Consider the following 24,141-nt stretch of genomic DNA (forward strand, 5'->3'; position numbering starts at 1 on the left):
CGGGAGGCGCAGGATGCCAGGGATCAAGCGAGCAGCTGGCAGGGATTGCGGTGGGAGACTGCATTCCGCAGACAGTACTGGGTACCCAGTACTGGCTCGCTGGATGGACTGCGAGATGCGGTTATGTCATCGGCTGCCTGCGGCCACTACAACTGGACACGCTGCCTGCGCTGCGCTCTTCCTCCTCTTCTCTCCCTTCATTCTATCAACACCCCATCATCGAGCACTATTGCTCACCCATGAAACCTCTAGGAACAAATAATGCAAAGCCAATCATACTACTTTTAGGCCTCAAGCGACGTGCACTCCTCCGTCGTGCTCGCCAAAGCTCGTGTCACCCCGTTCAATTCAGTTTACCACATTTACAACCAAGAGACACTCTTTCCTCTTACCTTGCCTTTGCCATGATGGCGCCTGCAAGTGATACTTGGACTTCTTCACGGTCTCATGTAGCCCTTTTCTGGTGCATCGGTCGGCGGATATTTTCACGTGAAGATTGTTGTTCACCTTTTCATCTGTGACAGAAGATTCACCCTCGTCCTTCACGCTCTCCTTTTGCATGAACAGCTCAAAAATGAAGACTTAAAAGGATTATTCGAACCACTCTCCAGCTTGTTGGTGAGTTGGAAGCTCTGTGCATACCGCGAGCCTTTTCCTTCTTCGTCCGGTTTTGTTTTCATCAAAACATGGCTACATTCATTTCCGTTCGCTCTTGCACAGCTCGCGCAGTTCTCCTTGTTCTTTGGCTTGTCAATTTTCACGCCTGGGCCCGTGAAGATATCGTGCGTCCCCCGAACACTCCAGCTATTGGTGGTCCTGCAGGAGTTACAGACAGTCAAGTGGCTATCTTCTATCGCACGTTCCAAGATGCCATTTATCTGGCTAGGCATACCGCATTGTACTGGCCTTGTGACGCTGCAAACGACGAGGTGAGTTGCTACATTCCCTAAGCTGAGTGGAGGGTGTGCACATTGGCCTTGTGGAAGTTCCACCCTGACAAGTTCATAGATATTCACCCGTTATTTCGAGCCAGGAGACGCCGAATTCGTGAAGAATATGTTCCGTGCAATCGCCAACATCGATCTCACTCTCGACCTGTCCAACCCAGAGACGGTCAGACAGCTCGCGGACCAACCTCTTTCATACAACAAATACTTCACCGGGTTGTCGATCCATTTTCTCGATGACCATCCGGGATTAACTCAGCCAGGAGTCGTTTGGGACGGCACACTCAGTTGCCATCTCAATAGGCCGCTGCTAGGTTTTATGGTCCCTACATTTGGTGGCACTTCTGCATTGATGTCCGTCTGCAAGCGGATGTATGCCATGTTGCCCATGCTTCAGGATGTAGAAACAGCGCCAAATTGGGCAATCGACCCATCAAAGGATAAATCAAATGGGCTCCAGTATTATGATGGATACGGCTGCCAGAACCTTGGAGACACTGACAGTAGCAATTTGCATAGCACTGGCTCTGTCATGTTGCATGAACTAATGCATTTCCCTGGTCTGTTCTCAGACGTCCCACACTACGCCGCCACCATTCCGTCCCAAATTCAATTCTCCAGTACCCCCCACGTCATTTCAGACTTCTTTGGAGATTGGCCTAAAAATGGATATGGTCCTTACAATTCGGCCGAAATAAAGAGGTTCCTCCCGCGAGACCATTCCTATTTCGAATGGAAGCCTACCTACAACGCGGACAACTACGTCAGCTATGCAGTCAGCCAGTACTACTCAAGGGTGTGCGGGAGAAAATTTGGAGAGGCACCGAGTGAGAAAGCTGCCTATCCGAACCGGCATCCACCCTCGAACCCTTTTCCTTGACAAGCCTGGATAGCATGCCATAATCATTCGCAGATGGCGTACTTGTCAAAATGGATGATGGAATTGTCGGAGACAATGGCCACGCGAACTGCCTTGCATCCAAGGCAGAAAGTATTGCCTTCTGGCGGACAATTGGCCCAGGTTATGGTCCCAATGCCTCGGTCAACAGTGAATATTCCTGAGAAGTGGGAGAGCAGTTGTAAAGAATCACCGGCTTCCACCAGGGGAAGATTCTATCATGCTCAGGATATGGATCGAGCATTACAAAACCATGTCGTGTTGGGCAGTTGCCCGACCAGTTCAACTCGTTTGCCTCAAAATCACGTCCTTGGATCGAACATTCCATCCTGTCTCTTCTCTACATGGTGCAACATAGCCTGATTGTTAGGCATACTCAAGTTTTTGTCTACTTGGAGACTGGTCAATGGCTGCATGAATCGTGCAGCTCATGTTGAAAACCCCCATATTATATTCGGCTTTTATCCCAGTCCCAAATGCGGTACCAGCCTCTCTTTCACAAATTGCTCCAGTCCGTGCAGTTGTACTCCCAGATCCAGTACTTTTTGGTCAGGCAGCACCACCCCAGGATAGGTGCCGGTCTTGTTATAGAGTGTGAACATGATATCCCGCTGTGCGTTGCCCGTCGTAGGCAGAACCACGTATTTCGTTGGCAGACCGGTCACTTTTGTTTCGGCGTTGGTGTCAGTCTCTTCGCTTCCTTGAGAGGCCGATGCCCTCATTCAAGCAAATCTCATGATGGGAGAGCTTACCGCGTTGTATAACTTCACAGATCTCGCGAGGGGTATGAACGGCGTCCATGGCACAAAGATGCTCATATCTCAGCTGCTCCTTCCGCTCGTCCCAGTTGTCAAATATCGCCTTCGTTATGCCGGACAGGTCCTTTTCGACCCACACCATATGGACTGAGCATTAGTACCGAGTACATATTAGCCAGGGCCCGTCGCCAAAGTGAAAAGGGGGAAAGAAAAAAATATAGACTCACGCGTCGTATCCTGCTGGATGACGGGCTGGCGAAACTCAATGCCCTTCCCATCGTCCGTCTTCACGACGTGGCCCCGCAGGACCATGTTCTCGTAGAAATTGCCCGTGTAGACGAAGACGGCGGCGTCGAACTTGATCTCGTCGCGGATGAAGCCGTCGACACGGTGCTTGCCCTCGTAGATCTCGCAGCACACTTCGCCCTTGGAGATCTCGACGGACGACGGGAGCGTCGACCAGATGAAGCACGACACGCCGGCTCTCTGTGCTGCCAGTGCGGCGTTGCGGCCCTGCTGTTCTTCACTCGCCGGGTCGTCTTTGATTGTCTACCCAGGCACACCCGACCAGTCAGTATACGAGCAGGGGCATTGGATGGATGGGTTGAGGGTAGTCGTGAACCGAGCAGCCCGCGCGGGTGGAGACACGCATTCTCTCTCCCTCCCTCTCTCTCTCTCTCTCTCACACACACACACACACAGGGATAAAAGCGCCACTTCGCGGGGTTACTGAGGAGAGGGGGGGCGAGGAGAAAGAGTAGAAAGACCGTACCGCATCGTAAAAGTTCGTGACGACGAACGCGCCCCAACAGTCGCTGAAGGCCGCATCCAGCGTCGACGCATCCGTCAGATCTCCCTTCACGACCTCGGCGCCCTGCTGGGCCAGCCATTTCGCGGCATCCGACTCGGGATTCCTCGTGAGCACGCGGACCTTGTACTTGTCGGGGTATTCCAGGAGGAACTTGGCCACGGAGCCGCCTGGAACGGAGAGGATAAACGTCTGTCAGTAAAATGTCCACGAGGTGGTAGTCGCAGAGATGGGTATATCCGATGCAAAATAACATGAAGATGTCTTATAAGTACCCTGGTTGCCCGTGGCGCCAGTGACGAGGATCCTCTTGGCCATCATTTGTCTCTCTTGTTCTTCGTTCTTTCTTCTATCCCCAAATGGCGCTTTTCAGGAGAATATTAAATGGGCAGTTCCAGATCTCACTGGGGATACTTCATAGTTGCTAACCAGTCCCAAGGACCACGCCGCATCGCACCGCACCACACCGTAGGGATATACACACGAAGTATGTATATGCCCTGAACGCGTGGACGGTGCTGACAAATTTGGCAAAGTGAGCGCGGAAAGCGGAAGATGCGCCGAATGTGCAGTTCGTTGCTCACTGTCCAATAACGACGGTTGACCGAACTTGACCGACCGACTGGCCGATGGGAGTGCTCCGATGAGGAGCACGGACACTCGTACGGCGGCGGGGGCGGAGGATTGTAAAATGTTTGGTCATTACTAGAGGGAGACGCTCTGGGTCGATGTATCTCCGTGCGTGAGGATTTTCTAGCTTCCTTTTCTTCATTCTGGGTGAGAGGCTGAATGAAGGCAGCAAAGAATATACCTGTAACGAGAAGACAACAGCAAGGCTGAAGGTGCAAGGGGCGGGCTCGGAGGAGGCGCCGTGTTCGGCACATCTCCGTCCGAACCGGCCGTGTTGGTGTCACGGGTTGTAACAGCGAGTGCCCCAAATGGAGGGGCATCAGCACGGAATAATAATGGCATAAGGGTTGGTTTCCTCCTTTGCAGATGGACGGACTCATTTCCGTGTTCCCTTGCTGTGGACGGCGACTCTGAGTTGGGTCGGTCTAGTTTACAAGGACAGCCAGATCTCTTTAAAGTCGTTCGTCTCCCTCTTCGCCCGCCCCAGCTCCAACAGAGCCGGTGGAATGACCTCGTCCAACTGGACATCCATCAGCCTGGCCAGGAAACAGATCAAGGTGGTGTCCAGCGCTGTTGGAGCCATAGTGCCGAAGATCCAGGCACTTGCCTGGTCCTTTTTGTTATGTGTGCGTCTGATGGTGTCGATGTCGTTGAGAAGAGCACGCGCACTCTCGACCTCCGCCTTGATGACTTCCGGTCGCACTCCGTCGACCTTCTCTGAACGGGTTCTGGCAATATTGTTAGCATTGCCCCGAATTCCCGGCGTTCGACCCGTGCGTACACAGTCAACTTGTACTCCAATGCTTTCTTATGTGTAGTCGACAGGTCAGGCGTGTTCATTTTGGCTAGGATCGCTCCCTCCAGCAGCTCTGCCCTCTGCGGGCGGTTTCTCATCGAAAGTGTGAAGAAGTTTATGGCATGAAGATCGCGGAGTAGTCTGTTGATATCATCTGCATATTCAGGTGGTCTCAGATCTGGGTGCCTTTCACATAACCAGAGGGTGATCTCAAGACTGTCTGCTATCGGCTTTTCGAGGTAACCTTTACTCTCCAGAACTGGAACCTGTTGCGAATTGTTAGTGCTGTCCCTTGCGCAGAGATAGCTCTCAACCAGTATTTCTGCGGAGGAGGTTGCTCTTACCTGTCCTTTAGGATTCACTTCACACAGATATGGCTCGGATAGCTGCGCGCCGTTGAAGATGTCGATCTCTCGAAGCTCTGGAGACAGGGACAAGTAATTCTCGCCTGGCGACCCCGCATTAGCAAGAGTATACCGTACCATAGAACTGCATATGGAACGCTCGTCATAGTAGAGAATGCACGGCTGAGTCTCCATATTGGTTTGGTGTCGGGGCACTTTACACGATACGCCGGAATGGGCTGATGAGCTAGAGATGATTCGTGAATGGGACGTCTGCAGCTTTTATCCAAGCTTGGTGGGGGATCATTTGCCTTAGACTATACCAGTCTTGCAGACGCATTCGATCTTCCTTAATCTTGTTAGCCGTCTCCCGACGCTTAGTAAGCCTTGTTGCCTGGCCTTGCTATACGAGCTGATCCCCGCATATCCATCGGCCGCAGATTTTTGGTGTTCAGGCCGGGATAGGAAGCGCCAGGTGAAATCATACGTCCATCTCTCGGTTCCATTCATTTCTGCAACTCTGGGTCGAGATGTATTCGCCGCTGAGATGAGACCGATGAGCAGTCGTTGGCGGCCTTAGGAACAATAGAGATCTTCGCAAAATATCTCTGGTCCGTGGAATCAAGGGTTGCCTGAAAAGCTCACGCGCTGCGATATCTTTGTCTTCGAGCTACCATTCTTGAGGACGATGATTGCGCAGTTCCAAACTTCGAGGAGGATGTCAGAAACAGGCCTCTTTTCCTCTCTGCCATGTGACGGAACAGAAGCCACAGGGATATACCATTTCTTGAGAAAGCAGCAACTCCCGATATGACGAGTGATCTCACGGCAATGGTGGTGTTTCATGATAGCAGCAGGGCTTACTCAGTGAGGAAGACAAACCCTTTGCCAGATAAGTTGGTGTCGCGCTCCAGCCGCTCATCCTTTCGAGTGATAGCAAACTGACCCAGACCTAGCAAGAAAATCGACTCTAACGGGATGGCCTGCAGTTCTCGAAGATCTGACACGAGCTTATGACCGATGAAGATGGCGGAATGCCCAAACTATCGAGGCATCGGACTGGAATGAATGGTGTCGTACAGTTTTGCCCAGTGCTGGTACACCAGGGAGTAACGGTTATCAGGGGCAAAAGAAACATGTGATGGCGACCAAAGGAAAAGCAACCTCCTGCGGCAGCAGGAAGATCTTCTCCAATTAAACGCAATCTACACCAAGGACGGTGAGCGGATTCCACTAACAGCAATATGAATCTTGTCTTGGGCCGTAATTTGGGGCAGTCGCGACTTGAGGACCCCACCGGAACGCGGTCAAGATGGGTATAGCGATTCGCCTAGCTACGAGTGGAGAAGAATAATCCCAACGAGCTGTCATTTGTCCTTGTTGGCGGCGAAACCATTCAAATAGATCTGGTTGTGGTCGCTGATGGTATGTACGTGCTGAGTTGCAAAGAGGCGGATGATTGAGAGATCTAGACGTTAAATTCCTTGCTAGCAAAAATCTCCTTGCAGGAGCAGACAGTGAACTTCGAGTTCGTGGGTTAGTTGTGTACCGCGTAACCGTTTCTGTCGAGGAGATACAATTTCCAGATAACTCGTCATCGAGCAGGAGGCATATGGTCTTGGTGGGAGACACAGCTCATGCCATGTTACCTTCATGAGTCTTACAAGGACATCCCTCACCTGACCCGCAAGAGTCACTAACATCGGAGACAAGCGCAGCAATGGCCACTCGAAGTTGCGGCAGCACCAGCTGATGATATCAGGCGACTAAAAAGGACGTCAAGGGAGAGCATTTCATCTGCAGCCCAGTCGACGAGTGATCCGCCGGTGCTGAATCGGGTGTATATGTATAGGCCACCTTGGTGGTGAGGACAAACATACGCAAATTCAGGTTTGAGCTGCGACGGGAAGAACTTAATCCGCAAGGACGAACAGGTTTGCAGTAGATAACGGATCGGGAATGTTGGTTGAACCACATTGGCACAGGGGGGGAATCGACGAGGACTTGAAAGTCGGCATGTCGTAACGGTTTGGCCAGCTGAGGCATTTACTAAATGCCGAATTCTCCATCGCTCACATCGACCAGGCTGGTTAAGTAGAACCTCTTCAGAGAAAGCCGTATCTCAAGTCGCGGGAAGACCCGTAGTGTGAGATTCGAGGGTCGATGTCGATTCATTCTTGAGATACTATGGCCTGAAGCACAGTTTCCAGAGGCGAGCAAAGTCGATCTGTTTGCCGAAAAGGACGCGTGGTTGGGTAGTCCTGAGCGCTTGATGATCATGGTCACGTACTGGTGTAGACAACTTGTTCCAGGAAGTTCTTTGAAAACCGAGTGACCTGCTCATAGACTTCTTCGAATCCACTGTCAGCACCGTAATAAGGGTCGATCACTTCTTCACCCTTCCTTCTTCCCCCGAAATCGCCAAATATCATGACTTTGGCCTTTGTTTTCTGTCCTCGGGTTTCAACTCTTCGCTGCAGCCGCTGCAGATCATTGAAATTGTAGGCGTCCATGGCAAAAATGTAATCAAACTCGTGGAAATCCTTTGTGCGCACCTGACGGGCGCCGTGATCATAGTCTATAATCCCATGTCTCCGAAGCGTATCGATCGTTCTATCGTCGGGTGGATTGAGGGTGTGATAGGCGCCAGTGCCGGCGGAGTCGACGTCGCCAACGCGAGGGTGTGATTTCGCGAGCGACCGAAAGACGCCTTCGGCCATTGGCGATCGACCTATGATCTCTAATCAGCTGAGATATGCGGGGACCATCGTGAGGCAGAACTGTACAAATGTTCCCTAGGCAGACAAAGAGGACGGAGATTTTGATCGAAGAATCCGTCATTGTGGAGTATCTGGATGGCGCAGTCAACGCTTTGCGTGAAGGTTGCGTGGCAAGCCGCTCACCGACAACAAGCCGCAGTGAGGACAACGACGCCAATTGAAGTCTGACGGGCCACCAAGAGGACAGCGGTAGGGGCCTGGAGACACACAAAAGCTTGTGGGAAACGACCTGCGTACTGGGTACCGAGTACCTGACTCGCTGAGTACGTAGCGATCGCTGTTAGGCTTTGGTTATGTTGGCTTTAGTGTGTGAAGAGTCTTGGCGCTGGACCACAGCCTTGCACGACAAACGCTCTACGTAGCCTAGGTAGACCGTTTCCTCTCCCTGGGCTGTCAATCAATCAAGTCTGTCCAGAATACGGAGGCTTGATTCAAGACTTGCATGGCTATACACTCCCAGATGCCTTTTATTTCTAAGACCGCGACGAACTTTGGGTGCAATCTGCCTAACCTTGCTTGTTTACCTAGTTGGATATTCCTCGACAACGTCAAAAGCGAAGGATTGCACACACCAGACTTAGAGCTCCCTCACGGATTTCTTCATGATAGAGCGGGGCCGATGTGATGCTCCAGAATTGAGCAATTGCTGTGAGAGAAGGACGTGGTGTGTCGGAATGACCGATAAGAGTTCGTAATAACACCAATGATAGGATCCTCTTTGATTCAGCCTTGTCGAACAGATGGAATTACTGAAGTACGTGATGCCACCGGCTCCGGCGAAGGCCGATTGAAAATTGTGTTGGCATGTTTCGTGAGACACTACGGAGGAGAGCTCCTCCTTCCAACTACCTAGATGGAGGTTACATGCCTCCTGACACCTACCTTGGCGATAGATTGCACAGGGACAGACAGGTATGCCAGATGCTGCGACTTGAAAAGAACCTCGGTGGATAATTTGAGACAAGAAACACATGCGGACCTTGTTGCCATAAGGGCCAAAGGAATTCTTACGTATATTTTCAAGCTCTTTCCAATCGAGTCGTGAGTTGCCATATCGCTGAGTCCTTATCATATCCCTCATCTCACCACTTTACAATACATACATCTCCGATGCCTGCAGCTCTCGCATTGCTCATCAAGCGCAGAATTGTTCAACTTGCCGCATTCGCACTAGAATCCCTTAGCAGATGGTTCGCAATACAAGAAAGAGCCTTGAAGCATCTTACACAAGCCCAGAGAGTGTTCGTTGATGGCCTGGGGAGCATCACGCTTGAGAACGAACTGGACGGCTCGGGGGGATCGGGTATAACCGAAACTTTGCACTGTATGCATTTCTGGTGCTTGCAGACGGATGAGCTGCAAACCTGTTCGGACCCACTGTTCATGGTTCCACAATTGTCCTTGCACTACTTTGAATGAGAATCTAAGGGGTCTTAACAGCGGCTGAATGTTCCATACGCATTTCCATACCACTCCAAAGGCGAGAGGTCTGGGGGACACAAGAACGAAGGGCAAGATGCTGTGTGGCGGGCCCTAAGTAACAGCGTTAGCCATCTTCCAGGTTTATGACCCGCCACTCAGGGACGTTTTACCGTGCTTTCATCATGGAATCCTGCCACAAGACCGATAAAATTATATCCTTTCACCATCTCAGCGATGTATAAGTCATGGCACTTCTCAACCTGCGCCACCTTGCAGCCAGGAAGGTCATGAAGAGATCTCTACTGCCAAGGCGCACAGACAAGGCAACATGTATCAGGTGACCGCCCCAAGAACAACAATTCGGCAATATCGACTAGGCTTCAGGTAACAAATCTAACGACCTATCCCCATAATCACCCGTGTTTGCCTCGCCATCGAGCATGTCCATGGACGGAGGTGGCATTGGCCTGCCCGACAGGGTGTGGGAGAACAAGTACAGTGAACGGAGAACCGAGAGAGTCTACCAGGATGAAGATCCTCGAGAAGGGGGCACTCGAAACATTTTCCCCAACGGCGTCAGGTTAATCGAGTATCTCGAGCGGGATGACATCGCAGGTCTGAGCAATGCGTTCTTGGCCGTGCTGAGGAATTGTCTCGAAGCACCCTCTGAACTCAACGACGCACATTTGCGAGCTTTCCTCACCACAGCAAAGAGCGAGGACTTGAAATCACCGACAAAGCGTCCAGATTCAGCGCCTTGTACCATTATGATTGATGATAGGCGCGATCCCGAGGTGAGGCCATCAACAATGCGACGGTGGGATGGAGGATATACGGAGTATCCTCCCGAGGGTTGTGATATCTGGCCAGAGGAGCAGAGGGATCTTTCCCTTTTGGAATTGGTGGCGCGGCTGAAGGAAAATGTAAGTCGGTATCCTTTAGTTTGTATATCAAATCTGTGTTCATATTTGCCGCAGCGCCATGAGAAACGAGCTGAGAAACGTACAATGTAATGTTGTCCGAGGCCGGTGGATGAGAGGGCGAACTGCTGACCCTTCGCCCCCAACTCACAGCTACATTTCCAATATCACTGCCTCTTGCATGGTCGCAATAGCGGGGACAACTTCGCTCCGTTCCCTTCGTACCATCAGAGGTTTCTTCTCCCATCTTCTCCACTTTAGGACGACCTTCTGCATCTCATTGGTATGGACAGATGCTGTTTTCCCATCCATCCGCTCTCTTCGGTATTTTCCTCTTCCTCTCTCCGATCCCAAAAGGGAGAGAGAGAGAGAGAGAGAGAGTCACGGAGTCCTTGTCCTTTAATCAGCTTCTGTTCACTTACAATGGCCTTGAAAAGGAAGCAACGTTTGCTCTGGAATTCCACTTGCCGTATCTCGCTCTTCGAATTGGGAAAATACCCCCAGATAGTCGAGAACTCGCTGGGTCGCCATTACGAAACAGCCAACAGCTTCCTCTCCCGTTATATTCCCAGACGAAACAAGATGCATCGTATTACGAATCAAAGGTCTCTTTTCTTGCCACAGGAATAGACGAGTGGCTTTGGACGACATACTGCTGTGTTGACAACTTTTACGGCGTCGAAACCTATCGCAGGGATTGTTTGCGCAATAGACTGGATCCTGCCTCAGGCGGTTCTCTCTCGCTCGATCAACCCGTATGGAATCCTCGACATTATTTCCTTGTCGTGCTCTCCCAGAGGATGAGTCAGGTAAACTGGGAATGGGAAGCGCTTGTCACTTATTTCATCGATCGTCTGGAACGATACGTACGTTCAAAGGACCTGTCGATGGTCTTTAGCTGCCCTGGAATGGCTAACGTTCAGTGCACAGGAAAGCTCCTTCAGCATGTTTGACGATGAAAAGCTGACTAGAACAAGAGAGCTTACCGGTGCAGTTTCGTGCTTGAGGGAGTTTAGAGACACCCTTTCAGGCACCATCAGGGCCTGGGATAACTTTGAGTCGAACTACATACGTCTTTTTGAAGCACCCAGACTTCCCAAGCTGCACAGTTTGTTTCAGGGGTATATCGTGGAGACTCGTGTGTCCATTTTTCAACTCAAAGATCTCCACGCCTTGATGTCCCAGAAGCTCGACAAATTCAACAGCATGCGAGATGGGGTAAGTCGAGCCTGAGCTCTTCTACTGTGTCCGATTTGCGTCGTGCGAATCATAGATAACCCGTGCTTCTAGCTCGTCAATGCTTCTGCACTCAAAGAGAGCTCTGAGGCCACCCGCCAGGGGAACAATATCGGCATCCTGACCAGAATGACAGTGGTAAGCACATGAATCAAAAAAATATCATGAGACAACGTTTGGCTGACATTTCAAGCTTTACCTCCCACTCTCTCTCGCCACGGTATGTGTCTCGTGTAAACTTGTATTCTGAAGATCGCTTTTTGACCAGAATCAAGGCCATCTTTAGCGTAGCAATGATGCCGGCTACTAACTGGCTTTGGCTCGGGTACGGATTTGCCCTCTGTTTGACAACGGTGGCGACCATCTACGCGGCTAGGAATCCTAGTCTTCTAGACGTTGCCTTTGCGGTGGGATCCACGAGGGACGGGGTGGTAACTGTTGGGGATCGAAAACTCTCGTTGGATTGAAGAATGTTTCCCTGGCCGCGCAACCTTGGAAATCTCCTAACTTGTGAGACTTTGAAGAAAATCGTACGAGGCACACGGTCAGCATAGACCCCGCAGTATTGGCATTGCGTGGCAGAATCATACCTATGTAGTTATGATCACCGATTCCATAGGCTTTTGACGATAACGCGGCTACTGTAGGATTGAGGCTTTGGACTTGATTGGAAGAGGAGGGAGTCAGCCTTTCGAGGTGCGAGGCTGAGCCCTCCGTGCACTTGGCAGGGCTAGTCTGGGGAAGCATGAAACACTCTCTGCACAGCCACAAGGCGCTAGAATCTGCAGTTCGCCTTGGGAGATTACGCATGCAGTAGTACGGAGTATTAGGCACCAGGAGAACTTTCACCGAGGACAGAGTGCTACGACTGTCGACGAGTAATGTACCGAGTAAAGAACAAGTCCAGCTTGATGATCATTCGGAATCCCCGTTCAATGATTCGAAGCAACACCCTTGCAAATCAATGGCAAATCCCCAAATCTCTCGAGAGAATAAATAGAAACAAGGCACTAAAGGGGCTCACGGCGTGACAGGCGGAGAGGCGAAAACCAAGAAACCAAGAAACGTGGGTGCATCATCTTGCTGCAAGGGTCATGGCGCGTTTCTGCGGCGATGACTTCCAGGCGTGGCTTTAACTGGTTTTTAACTGGGTTCAACTGGCTTTAACTGGCTTTAACTGGCTGGCGTCCAGTCGGTGCCCGTGGCGCCCGCTGGTTAAGTGACAGCAGCCAATGCCCGTCAGTCGCTAGGCGGGTCGGAATAGTGACGGTTTCCACAAGCAGAAAGGCAAGTGAGAGCAAGTGAGAGCAGGTGAGAGCAGGTGAGAGAGAGTTGAGGCGCTGCACGGCATTGCGCCCAGCTGAGAACCCAACGACCGCACTCTTTCCATCTCACATGTACCTCGATATCATCGCCCGGCCGGCTACCTCGATATCCTCTGTCCAAAAAGACTCCATCCCTTCGTTCTGTGCGACTCCTTTGAAGTGCGCCCGGCGTCGACTTCGCACGTCTATACAAGTACATGACCAATCCGCCCCAGTGTCAGATCCAGTAATAGAAGGGTAAACAATAATACTCCGTATACGAGGTACTCCACACTGTCCAGATCGCATGCCACGACTCCTCTTACTGTCCGACCATTCACGATTCTAAATTCTGACACACGAATCGCCTTCGCTTCGTCCTCACATTCCTGTGCCCTGAACACAGACCACTTTCTCTCTCCGCTACGAACCGACCCCGTTTTGGCCCATCATGGCATACAATCCCATCGGTGAATCTCCTCTCTATTTGGTCTCGGAGAGCATACTGAACTTTGTTCCCCAGGCGATCCTCAACGCGACGGCCCTTACTCTCCTGCTATGAACCCTCACTACGACTCTCGCTCCCCTTCTCCTGGCCGGCCGCTACAGCCCTATACTCATCCAGACGAAGCGCACTCGAGGCAACAGCTTCACTTGCAGATGCCCACGGCTTCCAACGACCGCCTGGCCATGCAGCCCACATACTCAATAGAAAACATCCCGCATTCTCACGGACATAACCAGCAGTATGAACAACAGCTGCCAGTCGGACCTGGAGGAGACATAGGCTATGGAAGAAATGACTACATTGTGTCACCGGAGGAACATCATGACGCTTACTACAATCGGGCATATTCACCTCATCCTCAGGGCGATTATGCCCTGGATCCTTATCCCACGCCGGACCAGGCATACCGTCTGGATAACGACAACGTTCCCATTCTTCAGTCCGAAGCCGCCTACGGCCCCGATCCGCACCAAGAGGAAATGAACTATGACGGTTACCATGACGAAGCGCGTCCTACGCCGTCTCCGGCGCCGATAAGGAGGTGGAAGACAGTCAAAGAGGTACAGTTGTTCAATGGCAATTTAGTGCTTGATTGCCCGGTTCCTCCCAAACTGCTCGCTAATGTCCCTCATGCGAAACCGCCGGAGAGAGACGAGTTTACCCACATGAGATACTCAGCGGCGACATGCGATCCCTCAGATTTCTACAACGAGCGATTTACTCTGCGACAGCGACTGTTCGCAAAGCCGAGAGAGACGGAATTGTTCATCGTCGTCACCATGTATAACGAGGACGAGTTTCTGTTTGCCCGAACCATGATTGGTGTCTTCAAGAACATCGAATTCATGTGCAATCGCAACAGCAGCAAAACTTGGGGCAAAGAGGCGTGGAAGAAGATCGTCGTTTGCATCGTCAGCGATGGCCGTGCCAAAATCAACCCCAGGACAAGGGCGGTCCTAGCCGGTCTAGGCGTTTATCAGGATGGCATTGCCAAACAACAAGTCAATGGCAAAGACGTCACCGCTCATATCTACGAATACACCACTCAAGTGGGTCTAGAATTGAAGGGGACTCAGGTGTCGCTAAAGCCGCGATCAGCCACTCCCGTTCAGCTGCTATTTTGTTTGAAGGAGAAGAACCAGAAAAAGATCAACTCACATCGGTGGTTCTTCCAAGCCTTCGGTCGAGTGCTGGAGCCCAATATCTGTGTCCTCATTGATGCGGGAACCAAGCCCGGTAGAGACTCCATCTACCAGCTGTGGAAAGCTTTTGACCTGGAACCCTCTTGTGGTGGTGCTTGCGGTGAAATCAAGGTCATGTTGGACCACGGCAAAAAGCTCTACAACCCTTTGGTCGCCACGCAAAATTTCGAATACAAGATGTCGAATATCTTGGACAAGCCTTTGGAATCAGCATTCGGCTTCATTTCGGTGCTCCCTGGCGCGTTTTCGGCTTATCGTTATATTGCTTTGCAGAACGACAAGAACGGCGAAGGGCCACTCGAGAAGTACTTCAAAGGCGAAACCATGCACGCAGACGCTGGAGTGTTCACCGCGAACATGTATCTCGCCGAAGATCGAATCCTCTGTTTCGAGCTCGTCAGCAAGCGCAATTGTCAATGGATCCTTCAATACGTTAAATCGGCCACAGGCGAGACCGATGTCCCCGATGGCATCGCCGAGTTTATTCTTCAACGGAGACGTTGGCTGAACGGTTCATTCTTTGCCGCAGTCTATGCTGTGGCGCATGTCTACCAGCTCTGGCGCAGCAACCACAGCGCGATACGCAAGTTTATGTTTCTGATCGAGTTCACGTACCAGACGATCAACATGCTTTTCGCCTGGTTCGCAATTGGAAACTTCTTCCTGGTTTTCCGACTTCTGACTGCTTCTCTTGGCTCACCTGGGCCGCTGGGGAACGCTGGTACAGTTTTGGGGGTCATCTTCGAGTTCATCTACCTGGGCACGCTGCTATATTGCTTCATCCTATCCATGGGCAACAGACCTCAAGGTTCCAAGAAGTCTTACCTGGCAATGGTTATTTTTTGGTCGATACTCATGATTTGGCTAACCTTTGCTTCGATCTACTTAACAGTGAGGTCAATCCAGACCGAGGTTGCCCAAAAGGATTTCAGTTTTTCGACCATCTTTAATAACAGCACCTTCTTCGGCCTGATTGTATCCCTTGCAAGCACATACCTTCTCTGGTTCGTGGCGAGCTTTTTGTTCTTCGACCCTTGGCACATGTTCACGTGCTTCATTCAATACATTGTCCTTACTCCGACTTACATCAATGTCCTCAACATCTATGCATTTTGCAACACTCATGACATTACTTGGGGCACCAAAGGAGATGACAAGGCCGAGAAACTTCCAAGTGCGAATGTAAAGCCCGGTGGGATGGTTGATGTGATGATTCCTCAAGATGACGGCGACTTGAACGCCCAATATGACGCAGAACTGAAGCGATTTGCGACAAAAGCAGAGAAAGAGGTGAGGACACAGAGTCCGGCGGACAAACAGGAGGACTATTACAAGTCTTTCCGGAGCAATGTCGTCACGGCTTGGATGATTACGAATTTTATCTTAGTAGCCGCCGTGCTGAATGTTTCGGGGTTTGAGAGAATCGATACCGGCGACACGGCACAACAGAACTCGACCATTTATTTGGCGGTCATCCTGTGGTCGGTGGCGGGTTTGTCCCTTTTCAGGTTCATTGGCGCGTGTTGGTTTTTGATCGTGCGGCTGGTAAGTCGATCGCGTTCGATTGAACGATTTCTTGCTAACTCCAAGCAGTTCCGTGGTGTATGATTTCACGGAGGGTCACAATACATGATGATAGACGAGCGGCATTTTGTATGACGACTTTTGAGCGGTTTCTATATTATACTGTGTACATATACGCTGGGTGACGAGTGCTTCATAATGGCGAGATACCCCAAAGAAATTGGATGAACGCTTGAACACTGGGGAGTTCCTTGCGACTTGGAGGTAGACTTCAGGCAAGAGAACATTGAATAGATGAGGGCCAGTCCTAAATCCACTACAATGGTGGTGTGTTGCGCTCTTTTCCGCCTTTTATGTTCACTTTTCGATCTATAGTTGTCTATACCCCAGCCTATCTCAGTCCAGAATTACTTCTCTACATTAACCCCAGGTCAAGTCTTGGACCATACGCAGAGTCCGATGCCACCACATACCAGTAACATCCCCAGCCAGGTGTCTCTCGAAATGAGTTTGCCCTCAGCGTACCATTCCCCCAACACAGTGAAAAGAAACGCCAAAGAGTTGGTGATCGGTACAGTGAGAGACAATTCTGTGCACACCGGTTAGTTGCTTCAATGTTGAGCAATGCCTCAGCGTTGAAGAGGAAGAATGACAGGTAAGATAGACATCATTTTCCAAGATCGGCAGATTGCACGCTAGGGAGGGTCTACATACCAGCTTGTCCAACCAACAAGAAGAACCAGATACTCCCCGTTAAATTCAGAAGCAATGGAACAGCATAAGTCGGGGTCTTCAAAAGTCCCACGACAGTGAAGAACGCCTTCGCAATCTGTCGCGAGATCCAGGATCGGGTCGGGTCGGTGCTGGAAGGATGGGATGGAGCTGTGTAGTTGACAGCGGCCTTGCGGATGAAGGGTGTCGTGAAGCCCCAGCAGATGCCGACAAGCAGAAATGAGAGAATATAATTGAAGGGAGAAGGACTCGGAGATGCCGCATCAGCGGCAGAGGAGGACATGGTCGAGGAGCCGTAGGACGAGATGATGGGCAGGATGGGTGTAGGGAACGGATGTACCAAGTATAATAGGAGAGGTACCTCGTATCAGACTCGTATGAAGGAGACGCTCAAGTGCCAAGGCCCTAAAAAACCTCTTGGCGTGCACGGGCAGCAGGCATCTTCGATATGCTTGTGGCGCTACGGAAACCAAACATTGAACCAGAAGCTTTCTCTTCACACTCGCGGTGACACGAAGTTCCCGAGTGAAAATTGGACGAGGCTCCAATGGCAGGATCCCAATCTATGATCTGCCGTAGATCCTTGCGGCAAAGTACGAAGTATGTATATCTATTTCTAAAAATGGCGACTACAACCATCCTTGCAAACTCTCAGTCCACAGGGTTCACTACATACAATCATCAGGCATCCAGTGCTGAATCAAAGTGATCGTCCTTGTCATGTCACGCCTTGCCATTCGGCACAGGAGCTGCCAGGCCATGTGCTTCTCGCTTACAAACAGCGATCGTTCCGATCCTCGATGCCAGATGTTCTTTAAAAGATGCGAACCTCCGTTCACACCGGGCCATGATAGATCAAGTCAGAGTGACTGACGGTCTCGAAATTAGAAGGCTATATATCGAATATAAACGAGCTTGTAAACTATGCTTAACTCGCTAGCCTTGATCCACAAGCGCTCAAGGCGCCATGCTCCCAAGGTTCGCACCGGATTCGTCACCTGTAAAGCCAGGAAGGTCCGGTGCGACGAGACAAAGCCAAACTGCGAGAAATGTAGCTCGACGGGACGACGACGTGATGGCTATATCGCCCTGAGACCTCTTCTCTTCGAAATACCCCAAGACAAGGACGAACGCTGGGGTTTCTACTACTTCCGCGACAGGACATCAAAGCAACTTCTCTGATGTGCCAGAATGCTTTCAATCTCTTCGAGAAAGTCACTTTTACTTTTACAGAATAGTTCATGGTCTGTGCGGCAGACTGCAATCCCTCCACGAACGCGCCAGTTGGCCATATAGCGATCAATCTATCATTCATGACGGTCGGATATTGCTGCGGGCATGGTATGATTCATTCAACAGGTTTCACTGCGGGGTGAGAGAGAGCCTTTGTTTTTGCTCCACTCCTTTATCCTCTTGCCACTTCGACATCGGAGCCTACTACCTTCAGATACAATATTGGGCCACCATGATCCGGCTGGAGTCGAAGATATATCGATCCGAATGATGTTCGACAACTATTTGTCTGAGTTCCAAGCTCTGCTCGCGTCGACTCCACAGCTCGTCGACAAGCTTGATATGGAAGACGCTGCTGGTGTGAATACTTGCCTTGGCTTCTGCATAGAATACCTTGCCGTAACCGGCTTCATTGCCGGGATCCCATTGTCCACAGGCACGCAATTGAGTTGATGCGATTTCACCCTAGGACAGAAGGGTTGTGGCAAAACACAGGATTGGCTGACCTTGCGGAATTTGCCATGGCCCGTGAAGAAGCAGGGATCACTGGCTCCAATCCTCCATGTTGTCATGACATACTTGAATACAGGCGGATGCAGCTGCTCGCATGCAATTTCATTTCCTATGATCAGAAAAGCCAAAACTTCCGAATGTAAGCAAACATTGATATTGATGGTCTTTCGTGCTCACGGTAGCAGTGCTTACGGGTCTTGGATCCAGACTTGATCAGGATTAGGGTTATTCGGTCTGGGATCAAGCCGGCAGACCAAAACCTTGAGAGTTTTTGGATCGAACGCCGTTCAAAACAGAGCATCAGCAAGCACAAAAATCCCCTCCCGGACGATGTTTCCGGTCTCTTCCCGCAAACCGTCGAAACCGAGTCGAATCTGTGGCGACTCGCTGGCGGTGGGAAACACGCCGAGTATCTTGAAAGGTCTGCCGCATCTCATATCTGTGGAAATGTAAAAGGCATTCAGGGAGGACACCAGTGACCATCCAACGGCGGTGTTTTGAGAGGCGCGAATGTCCACATACGAAAATTACTTTCCCTATCGAATCCAGTGTCTTACTCAGCGTTTCCAGGTGTAAACAATGAAGGTCTGAAGTGCTCATGTCAGTCCCGGTCATCCGAGGCCTCAGCTTTCGCAGACCAGATTATCGGCAGCACCAGAACCATCGGACATTGTGGATGAGTGCGAGTGCTGGTTGTCGGGTCAATCTATCGTTTCTTTTGAGACCTAGACATTGCTTTTAGACCGCGATAGCAAGACAGATTTCCCGAAACAACTCTGACGACTCCATGGAAACCAAGACAAGTCAGCAGTTAATCTCGGATAGGCTTCAGCCTCTGCGTTTCGAGTCCCCCATGATCCACCGTTGCAGCCGCCAGGATCCCACGTGACGGACTTCCCCACCTAAAAACACGCGAGGCTGGGACATGGCTGGGCCCCTGTATCAGTTTGCCTGCAGCCCAAGGTAATAAACGGTCTTTTTCTACTTGGTACCTGGTATGCGTTGGATGGATGCAGGCCAGTGAATATGTCGCAGATACCCTGTACTCGTCATTGCCCTCCGGGTCTCACGACGACGAAAGCAGTGATTTGTCGAGTGGTGATGCTGGGATGGCCCAGGCTTCGAATCTCCCAGCCTCGTCAAACCCCCAGTCAAAACCATGTGGCTGGGAGTTCAATTTCCAAAATTGTCTCAGAGGACACGACCTACAACGACCACCACGCAAAGCTCTGTATCTGACATCCTGTTCACGAGTGCTCAAGCCCTTTTTCTCTTTCCCACACTAAAGCCCACAGCATCAAGGTGCGTCTCATTGACATAAAGCTCCTCCCTCAACCATCTTGAGACTCTCACATCAACTCATAATGCCAACAATCCTCACTCCGCAAGGATGGGTCAAAGTTGCGCCCCCTCCGCCTCGTAAACGGCCAGTAAACCGCGATCCCACTGCCGCTTTTCGGGGACCGTTGGCATACTTGGCTTGTCAACGGAGCAAATCCCCCAATATCAATGTCGGCGGCGGAGGGAATGTCAAAGGCAGGGCTCAGTTCCCGTATGACCTGAGTGCAAGTCCCGAAAATTTGAGACGACAAGGCGAGGCATATGCAAATGCAAATGCAAGGGCAGCAGACAGGAGTTTCTCCTCCTCCCCGGTCATGCACGGGGCTCTTCACCCGAGCGACGACGAAGACGTGGACGAAGTTCCCGAACCAAAGACCCATGTGCCTCCTCCTCCTCCACCACCACCACCGGCCGAGCCAGCAGAACAGTCAAAGCACAAGTCCAAGTCATCCAAGTCAAGATCAAGATCCTCTCGACACCACCATCACCATGATGACGACAGCCACTCCTCCGTCAGCTCTAGCTCGCGCCCCAGCTCGCACTCAAGCTCCACCTCCAGCAGTTCCAGTTCCAGCTCAAGCTCCTCCAGGTCCAGCAGGTCCAGCGCCGCGTCCAGCGTGTCCAGCGTGTCCAGCGCGCCTTCAATCAAGTCGTACCACAGACCAGCACCTCCGGCGTTCGAAGCCAGGCGTCCTCCGCCGCCCGTGCCGGCCGCACCGAGAGTGCACTACTATCCCATGCCAATGCCCCGGTACGATCACTACGCGGCGCCACCCCCAATGCCGCCGATGTCGCCCATGCCCATGCCGATGTCGATGCACATGCCCCTGTCTCTCCCGATGGCACCACCAAGCAACACAGGTGCGGGTGCGAATTCCAAAGCCGGTGCGAATGGGCATGCGAGGAGCATGTCCTACAACTGGTACAATGCCACCACGCCATTGAACCTAGGTTGATTTCTCAGGAAATGAACGGACGGATGATCTACTCGGTACATCAGACTCAGCCACTTACCTAGCTAGTTGGCTAGCTGTGTGGCTATGCAGCCTAGCTATGTACGGTGTAACTACTTGGGATTTTCGAAAGGCGTCTTTCTTTTACTGATGCTTTGGTCTGGTTTGGTTCTCAGGGATGTTCGGAACGGCTGACGACAGGAAGCTTTCTTGCCATATAAATGGTTGTGTGTATCTACTATTGATTTCATTCATATAACCACTCCGTAATTTGTGTGATTATGGTGTGGTGCGCGGTCTCTAAATCTGATTTCTTCCTTCCCTTCGATCCCGTTCGGTTGGTCTCGTTCCACCGGCCTGCGTAACTAAATGCAAACAGAATGAAACCCACATCATTTCAGGCCCTCCTATATGTGCATGCCGTCATTGCTCATCAATGTCAGAATTGCCCACCCTCAGACCCCGTTCCTCATTCCGTAGTCTCGTGTCATTATCATAATACATCACTCACTCACCCCTGCCGTTGAGATAAAGGGGGGGGGAATCCCCGTCAATCCCCATTTCCGCTCAGGCTGTTCCCGCTCGCTCAATCGTCCTCCTCCACGACCACAATTTTCTCAGCCCTCCTCGTTTGCCTCACTGTTCTGACCTGCCTGACGGGCGGGGGCCGTATAAAGATCTTCTGCGTCTTTGTGACCATGACCCTGGTGCCCGGGTAGTTCCCTCCGCCGACGAAGGTGAGATTCGCTTCGGGTCGATTAGGGTAAGGGTCGATGATGACCACAGGCGGTTTTCGTCGCGGCGAGTGACTAGAGGAGGAGGAAGACGAGTCGCTGGCATAGTACTTGCGGCCACGGTAGTTGCGGAAGCAGCAGAGACACAGGAGGAAGAGTAAGAGGACGCCGAAGAAGACGCCGAGCACAATGCCGCCCACAGCGCCGGGCGATAGGCCATGCTGACTGTGGTCAACGACAATGACGCCTGCAGGCGTGGTGGTTTGAACGGGGATCACACTTGTCGTAGTTGGAGTGACGATGATGGGTGTGGAGGATGGCCATTCACAGTTGCAATCTGTCGTGGTGGTATAACTGGAGATCCAGCCGGTCTGGGTTGTGTAACTTGTCACCCATCCCTCTGGAGTCGATGTGGTCGCCCATGCTTGCTCCGTGGTGCTCGTGTAGCTTAACCACTGACTCTGTGCCGTTGTCGATTCCACGACAGCCGGATACACCGAACCCTGGCCCGGCGCCCTCTGCTCGATTACCGGCATGGAGACGGATGAGGAGAAGGAGGAGGGGCAATCAGATGGTGTTCACGACGCGATGGAAATAGCATCTGAGCGAGGAGACGACATTGGCGTTAGTTGAGCGAAAGGTTGAAAAGGAAACAACCCCCAACCAGACAGTTCCAACTCGGACGTGGGATAGGTACGAACGGAGTAGTTGGCTGGATCGAGCTGACGAAGGCGTGGGTTTTGAGACAGACATGCAGCGTGCATGGCCTGCGTGGTTGGCATGCGATGAGAGTCTTTTCGCACCATGACGACGGCGGCGGCTGTTGTACCAGCCACCTCTGTTTTGGTCTTCGGAGCTGTTCTCGATCAAATGCAGGCGGCTGGAAGCTTTTTGGAAGGAGGGGCAGGACGCAGGATGCCGGATAGAGTTCTTCGGCGGGGGCTGAAGCTGGTGCAGGGCCAGTCGGCTGGCGAGGAGCAGAGCTTCCAGTTAAGGATAGGCGGGCACAGGGGAGGCTCACTACTGTTAGGCCTGGTGGCCTCCAGGGTTCCAGGGTTGGTGGGGTGGTGGGATGGTGGATTGGTGGGTTGGTGGGTTGGTGGGTAGCGGGCTTGGGTCGATGGCGGGGCTCGGGGCATCCCTAGATAGCTATGACGGCTCGACGGGCTCTGACGACCCACTCCATATTACTCCAAACAGGGTAACATCTCGACTCTCCTCAGCCTCACTGTCGCCCATTCCACAACGATCGCCAAAAGAACATTCGCAACCCCAATCATTCCATGCTGCACAGTAAGGCTAGCAAATGATCAAACGACACAGAAATACAACCATCCCCTTTGAGTTGGCCCGGTCGCACACGTCACTCCATGTCGTGTCACCTGGGAGCCTCGATTTATTCGTCCTTTCACGCAGTTTGTCGGGAATGAAAGCTCTCTACCTACCTTACCATGCTTCCTACATACCCTACTGTTGATTTTATGTTGTGGACGACCGGTAAGTCTCCTTGATGCCCTCCTTCTTTCCTCAGCAGTGTCTTGATCTCGGCCGCACCGCAGTCATGGACATCGCTTATGAGAGGTATGTTTGCAAACGACATCCCCCTCGAAAACGACTGATTTCTCATGCTGCATAGCTTCGCCGACTCGGAACCTTTCAAATTCCTCGTTGGCCCAGCCGCAAAACCCTTCTACCTTCATGCCAAACTCGCCACCCGGCTTTCCAGCTTTATGGCCGCTCTGGTCGAAGGTGGTATGGCGGAGGCAAAGAGACGTTATGCAGTGTTTGAGGACATCGATGAGGACACCTTTGTTCGAGTCATCCAATTCGCATACACTGGTGACTACGCTGCCGCCGAGCCGGGTATCGTTTCTCCCGAACTAGACACCCCCGTCGAAGATTCTTCCAATCACCTGGACTATGCAGCACCAGCTCCTGCTGTGGATGAATACCTAGAGGTACCTTCTGAGCCAGCGGTATCCCCTGGAGCAGATGAACCTGAAGAGCCATCCGAATACCCATATAGCTGGGTGCCCCAAAGCAAGCGGTCCAAGAAGAACAAATCAAGGTCCAAGGGTGAGCAGGTATGGGATTCTTTTAAGAGTGAAGCATACATGAAGGAAACAAAGCCGTGGCAGCCGGAAGTCAATGAAGATTCCTGCCAGGACTACACACCGGTCTTCCTGTGTTACGCCAAACTCTATGTCTTCTCTGACAAGTATGGCATTGAGCCGCTCCAGGAACTTGTGCTACAAAAGCTCCGGCTCACTTTGTCAAGGTTCAAACTGCATCCACAGCGGGTCGACGATGTTGTCGAACTGCTGAAGTACACCTATGCAAATACGGTGTCATGCGATGCGCAAATTGACAAACTGCGCAATCTCGTCTCTGACTACCTAGTGTGCCACATAGAGAAGATTGTCAACCACCTGGAGTTCACCAACTTGCTTGGGAAAGAAGGAGACGTGGCAAAGGACCTTCTGCCCAAGCTGGTGGAACGACGGTTAGATTGAATTAGGGGGTGCTGGTTGTCATTGGGGGCATCAGAGGTTCCAGGG

General features: G+C 51.6%; 11 protein-coding genes across 11 annotated transcripts; 6 read left to right on the forward strand and 5 right to left on the reverse strand.

Annotated features, from left to right (window-relative positions):
- Window positions 1-686: 686 nt before the first annotated feature.
- Window positions 687-1,827, forward strand: A1O5_03645 (uncharacterized protein; the record flags this gene model as incomplete). The annotated part of the gene is made up of 2 exons (XM_007744256.1): window positions 687-929; window positions 1,009-1,827. 2 exons carry the CDS (start codon window positions 687-689, stop codon window positions 1,825-1,827), a joined length of 1,062 nt encoding a protein of 353 aa, XP_007742446.1.
- A 479-nt stretch (window positions 1,828-2,306) lies between these two features.
- On the reverse strand, window positions 2,307-3,729 carry A1O5_03646 (uncharacterized protein; the record flags this gene model as incomplete). The annotated part of the gene is made up of 5 exons (XM_007744257.1): window positions 2,307-2,509; window positions 2,598-2,750; window positions 2,831-3,152; window positions 3,376-3,581; window positions 3,687-3,729. 5 exons carry the CDS (start codon window positions 3,727-3,729, stop codon window positions 2,307-2,309), a joined length of 927 nt encoding a protein of 308 aa, XP_007742447.1.
- A 742-nt stretch (window positions 3,730-4,471) lies between these two features.
- On the reverse strand, window positions 4,472-5,376 carry A1O5_03647 (uncharacterized protein; the record flags this gene model as incomplete). Its single annotated transcript, XM_007744258.1, has 3 exons — window positions 4,472-4,769; window positions 4,823-5,103; window positions 5,182-5,376. The coding sequence occupies 3 exons, from the start codon at window positions 5,374-5,376 to the stop codon at window positions 4,472-4,474; spliced, it is 774 nt and encodes a 257-aa protein (XP_007742448.1).
- A 2,087-nt stretch (window positions 5,377-7,463) lies between these two features.
- A1O5_03648 (protein-tyrosine phosphatase) lies at window positions 7,464-8,022 on the reverse strand (the record flags this gene model as incomplete). Its single annotated transcript, XM_007744259.1, has 2 exons — window positions 7,464-7,912; window positions 7,968-8,022. The coding sequence occupies 2 exons, from the start codon at window positions 8,020-8,022 to the stop codon at window positions 7,464-7,466; spliced, it is 504 nt and encodes a 167-aa protein (XP_007742449.1).
- A 1,801-nt stretch (window positions 8,023-9,823) lies between these two features.
- Window positions 9,824-10,396, forward strand: A1O5_03649 (uncharacterized protein; the record flags this gene model as incomplete). The annotated part of the gene is made up of 2 exons (XM_007744260.1): window positions 9,824-10,306; window positions 10,361-10,396. 2 exons carry the CDS (start codon window positions 9,824-9,826, stop codon window positions 10,394-10,396), a joined length of 519 nt encoding a protein of 172 aa, XP_007742450.1.
- A 707-nt stretch (window positions 10,397-11,103) lies between these two features.
- Window positions 11,104-11,849, forward strand: A1O5_03650 (uncharacterized protein; the record flags this gene model as incomplete). The annotated part of the gene is made up of 4 exons (XM_007744261.1): window positions 11,104-11,169; window positions 11,234-11,521; window positions 11,594-11,677; window positions 11,826-11,849. The coding sequence occupies 4 exons, from the start codon at window positions 11,104-11,106 to the stop codon at window positions 11,847-11,849; spliced, it is 462 nt and encodes a 153-aa protein (XP_007742451.1).
- A 1,552-nt stretch (window positions 11,850-13,401) lies between these two features.
- Window positions 13,402-16,161, forward strand: A1O5_03651 (chitin synthase 2; the record flags this gene model as incomplete). Its single annotated transcript, XM_007744262.1, has 2 exons — window positions 13,402-16,098; window positions 16,147-16,161. 2 exons carry the CDS (start codon window positions 13,402-13,404, stop codon window positions 16,159-16,161), a joined length of 2,712 nt encoding a protein of 903 aa, XP_007742452.1.
- A 347-nt stretch (window positions 16,162-16,508) lies between these two features.
- A1O5_03652 (uncharacterized protein) lies at window positions 16,509-17,092 on the reverse strand (the record flags this gene model as incomplete). The annotated part of the gene is made up of 2 exons (XM_007744263.1): window positions 16,509-16,666; window positions 16,792-17,092. The coding sequence occupies 2 exons, from the start codon at window positions 17,090-17,092 to the stop codon at window positions 16,509-16,511; spliced, it is 459 nt and encodes a 152-aa protein (XP_007742453.1).
- A 2,827-nt stretch (window positions 17,093-19,919) lies between these two features.
- A1O5_03653 (uncharacterized protein) lies at window positions 19,920-20,852 on the forward strand (the record flags this gene model as incomplete). Its single annotated transcript, XM_007744264.1, has 1 exon — window positions 19,920-20,852. One exon carries the CDS (start codon window positions 19,920-19,922, stop codon window positions 20,850-20,852), a length of 933 nt encoding a protein of 310 aa, XP_007742454.1.
- A 583-nt stretch (window positions 20,853-21,435) lies between these two features.
- On the reverse strand, window positions 21,436-22,119 carry A1O5_03654 (uncharacterized protein; the record flags this gene model as incomplete). Its single annotated transcript, XM_007744265.1, has 1 exon — window positions 21,436-22,119. The coding sequence occupies one exon, from the start codon at window positions 22,117-22,119 to the stop codon at window positions 21,436-21,438; it is 684 nt and encodes a 227-aa protein (XP_007742455.1).
- Window positions 22,120-23,144: 1,025 nt separating this feature from the next.
- Window positions 23,145-24,096, forward strand: A1O5_03655 (uncharacterized protein; the record flags this gene model as incomplete). The annotated part of the gene is made up of 2 exons (XM_007744266.1): window positions 23,145-23,164; window positions 23,220-24,096. 2 exons carry the CDS (start codon window positions 23,145-23,147, stop codon window positions 24,094-24,096), a joined length of 897 nt encoding a protein of 298 aa, XP_007742456.1.
- Window positions 24,097-24,141: the final 45 nt, after the last annotated feature.

Source organism: Cladophialophora psammophila (genome assembly GCF_000585535.1).
Source record: "Cladophialophora psammophila CBS 110553 chromosome Unknown aczJe-supercont1.4, whole genome shotgun sequence".
NCBI classification, from domain to species: domain Eukaryota; kingdom Fungi; phylum Ascomycota; class Eurotiomycetes; order Chaetothyriales; family Herpotrichiellaceae; genus Cladophialophora; species Cladophialophora psammophila.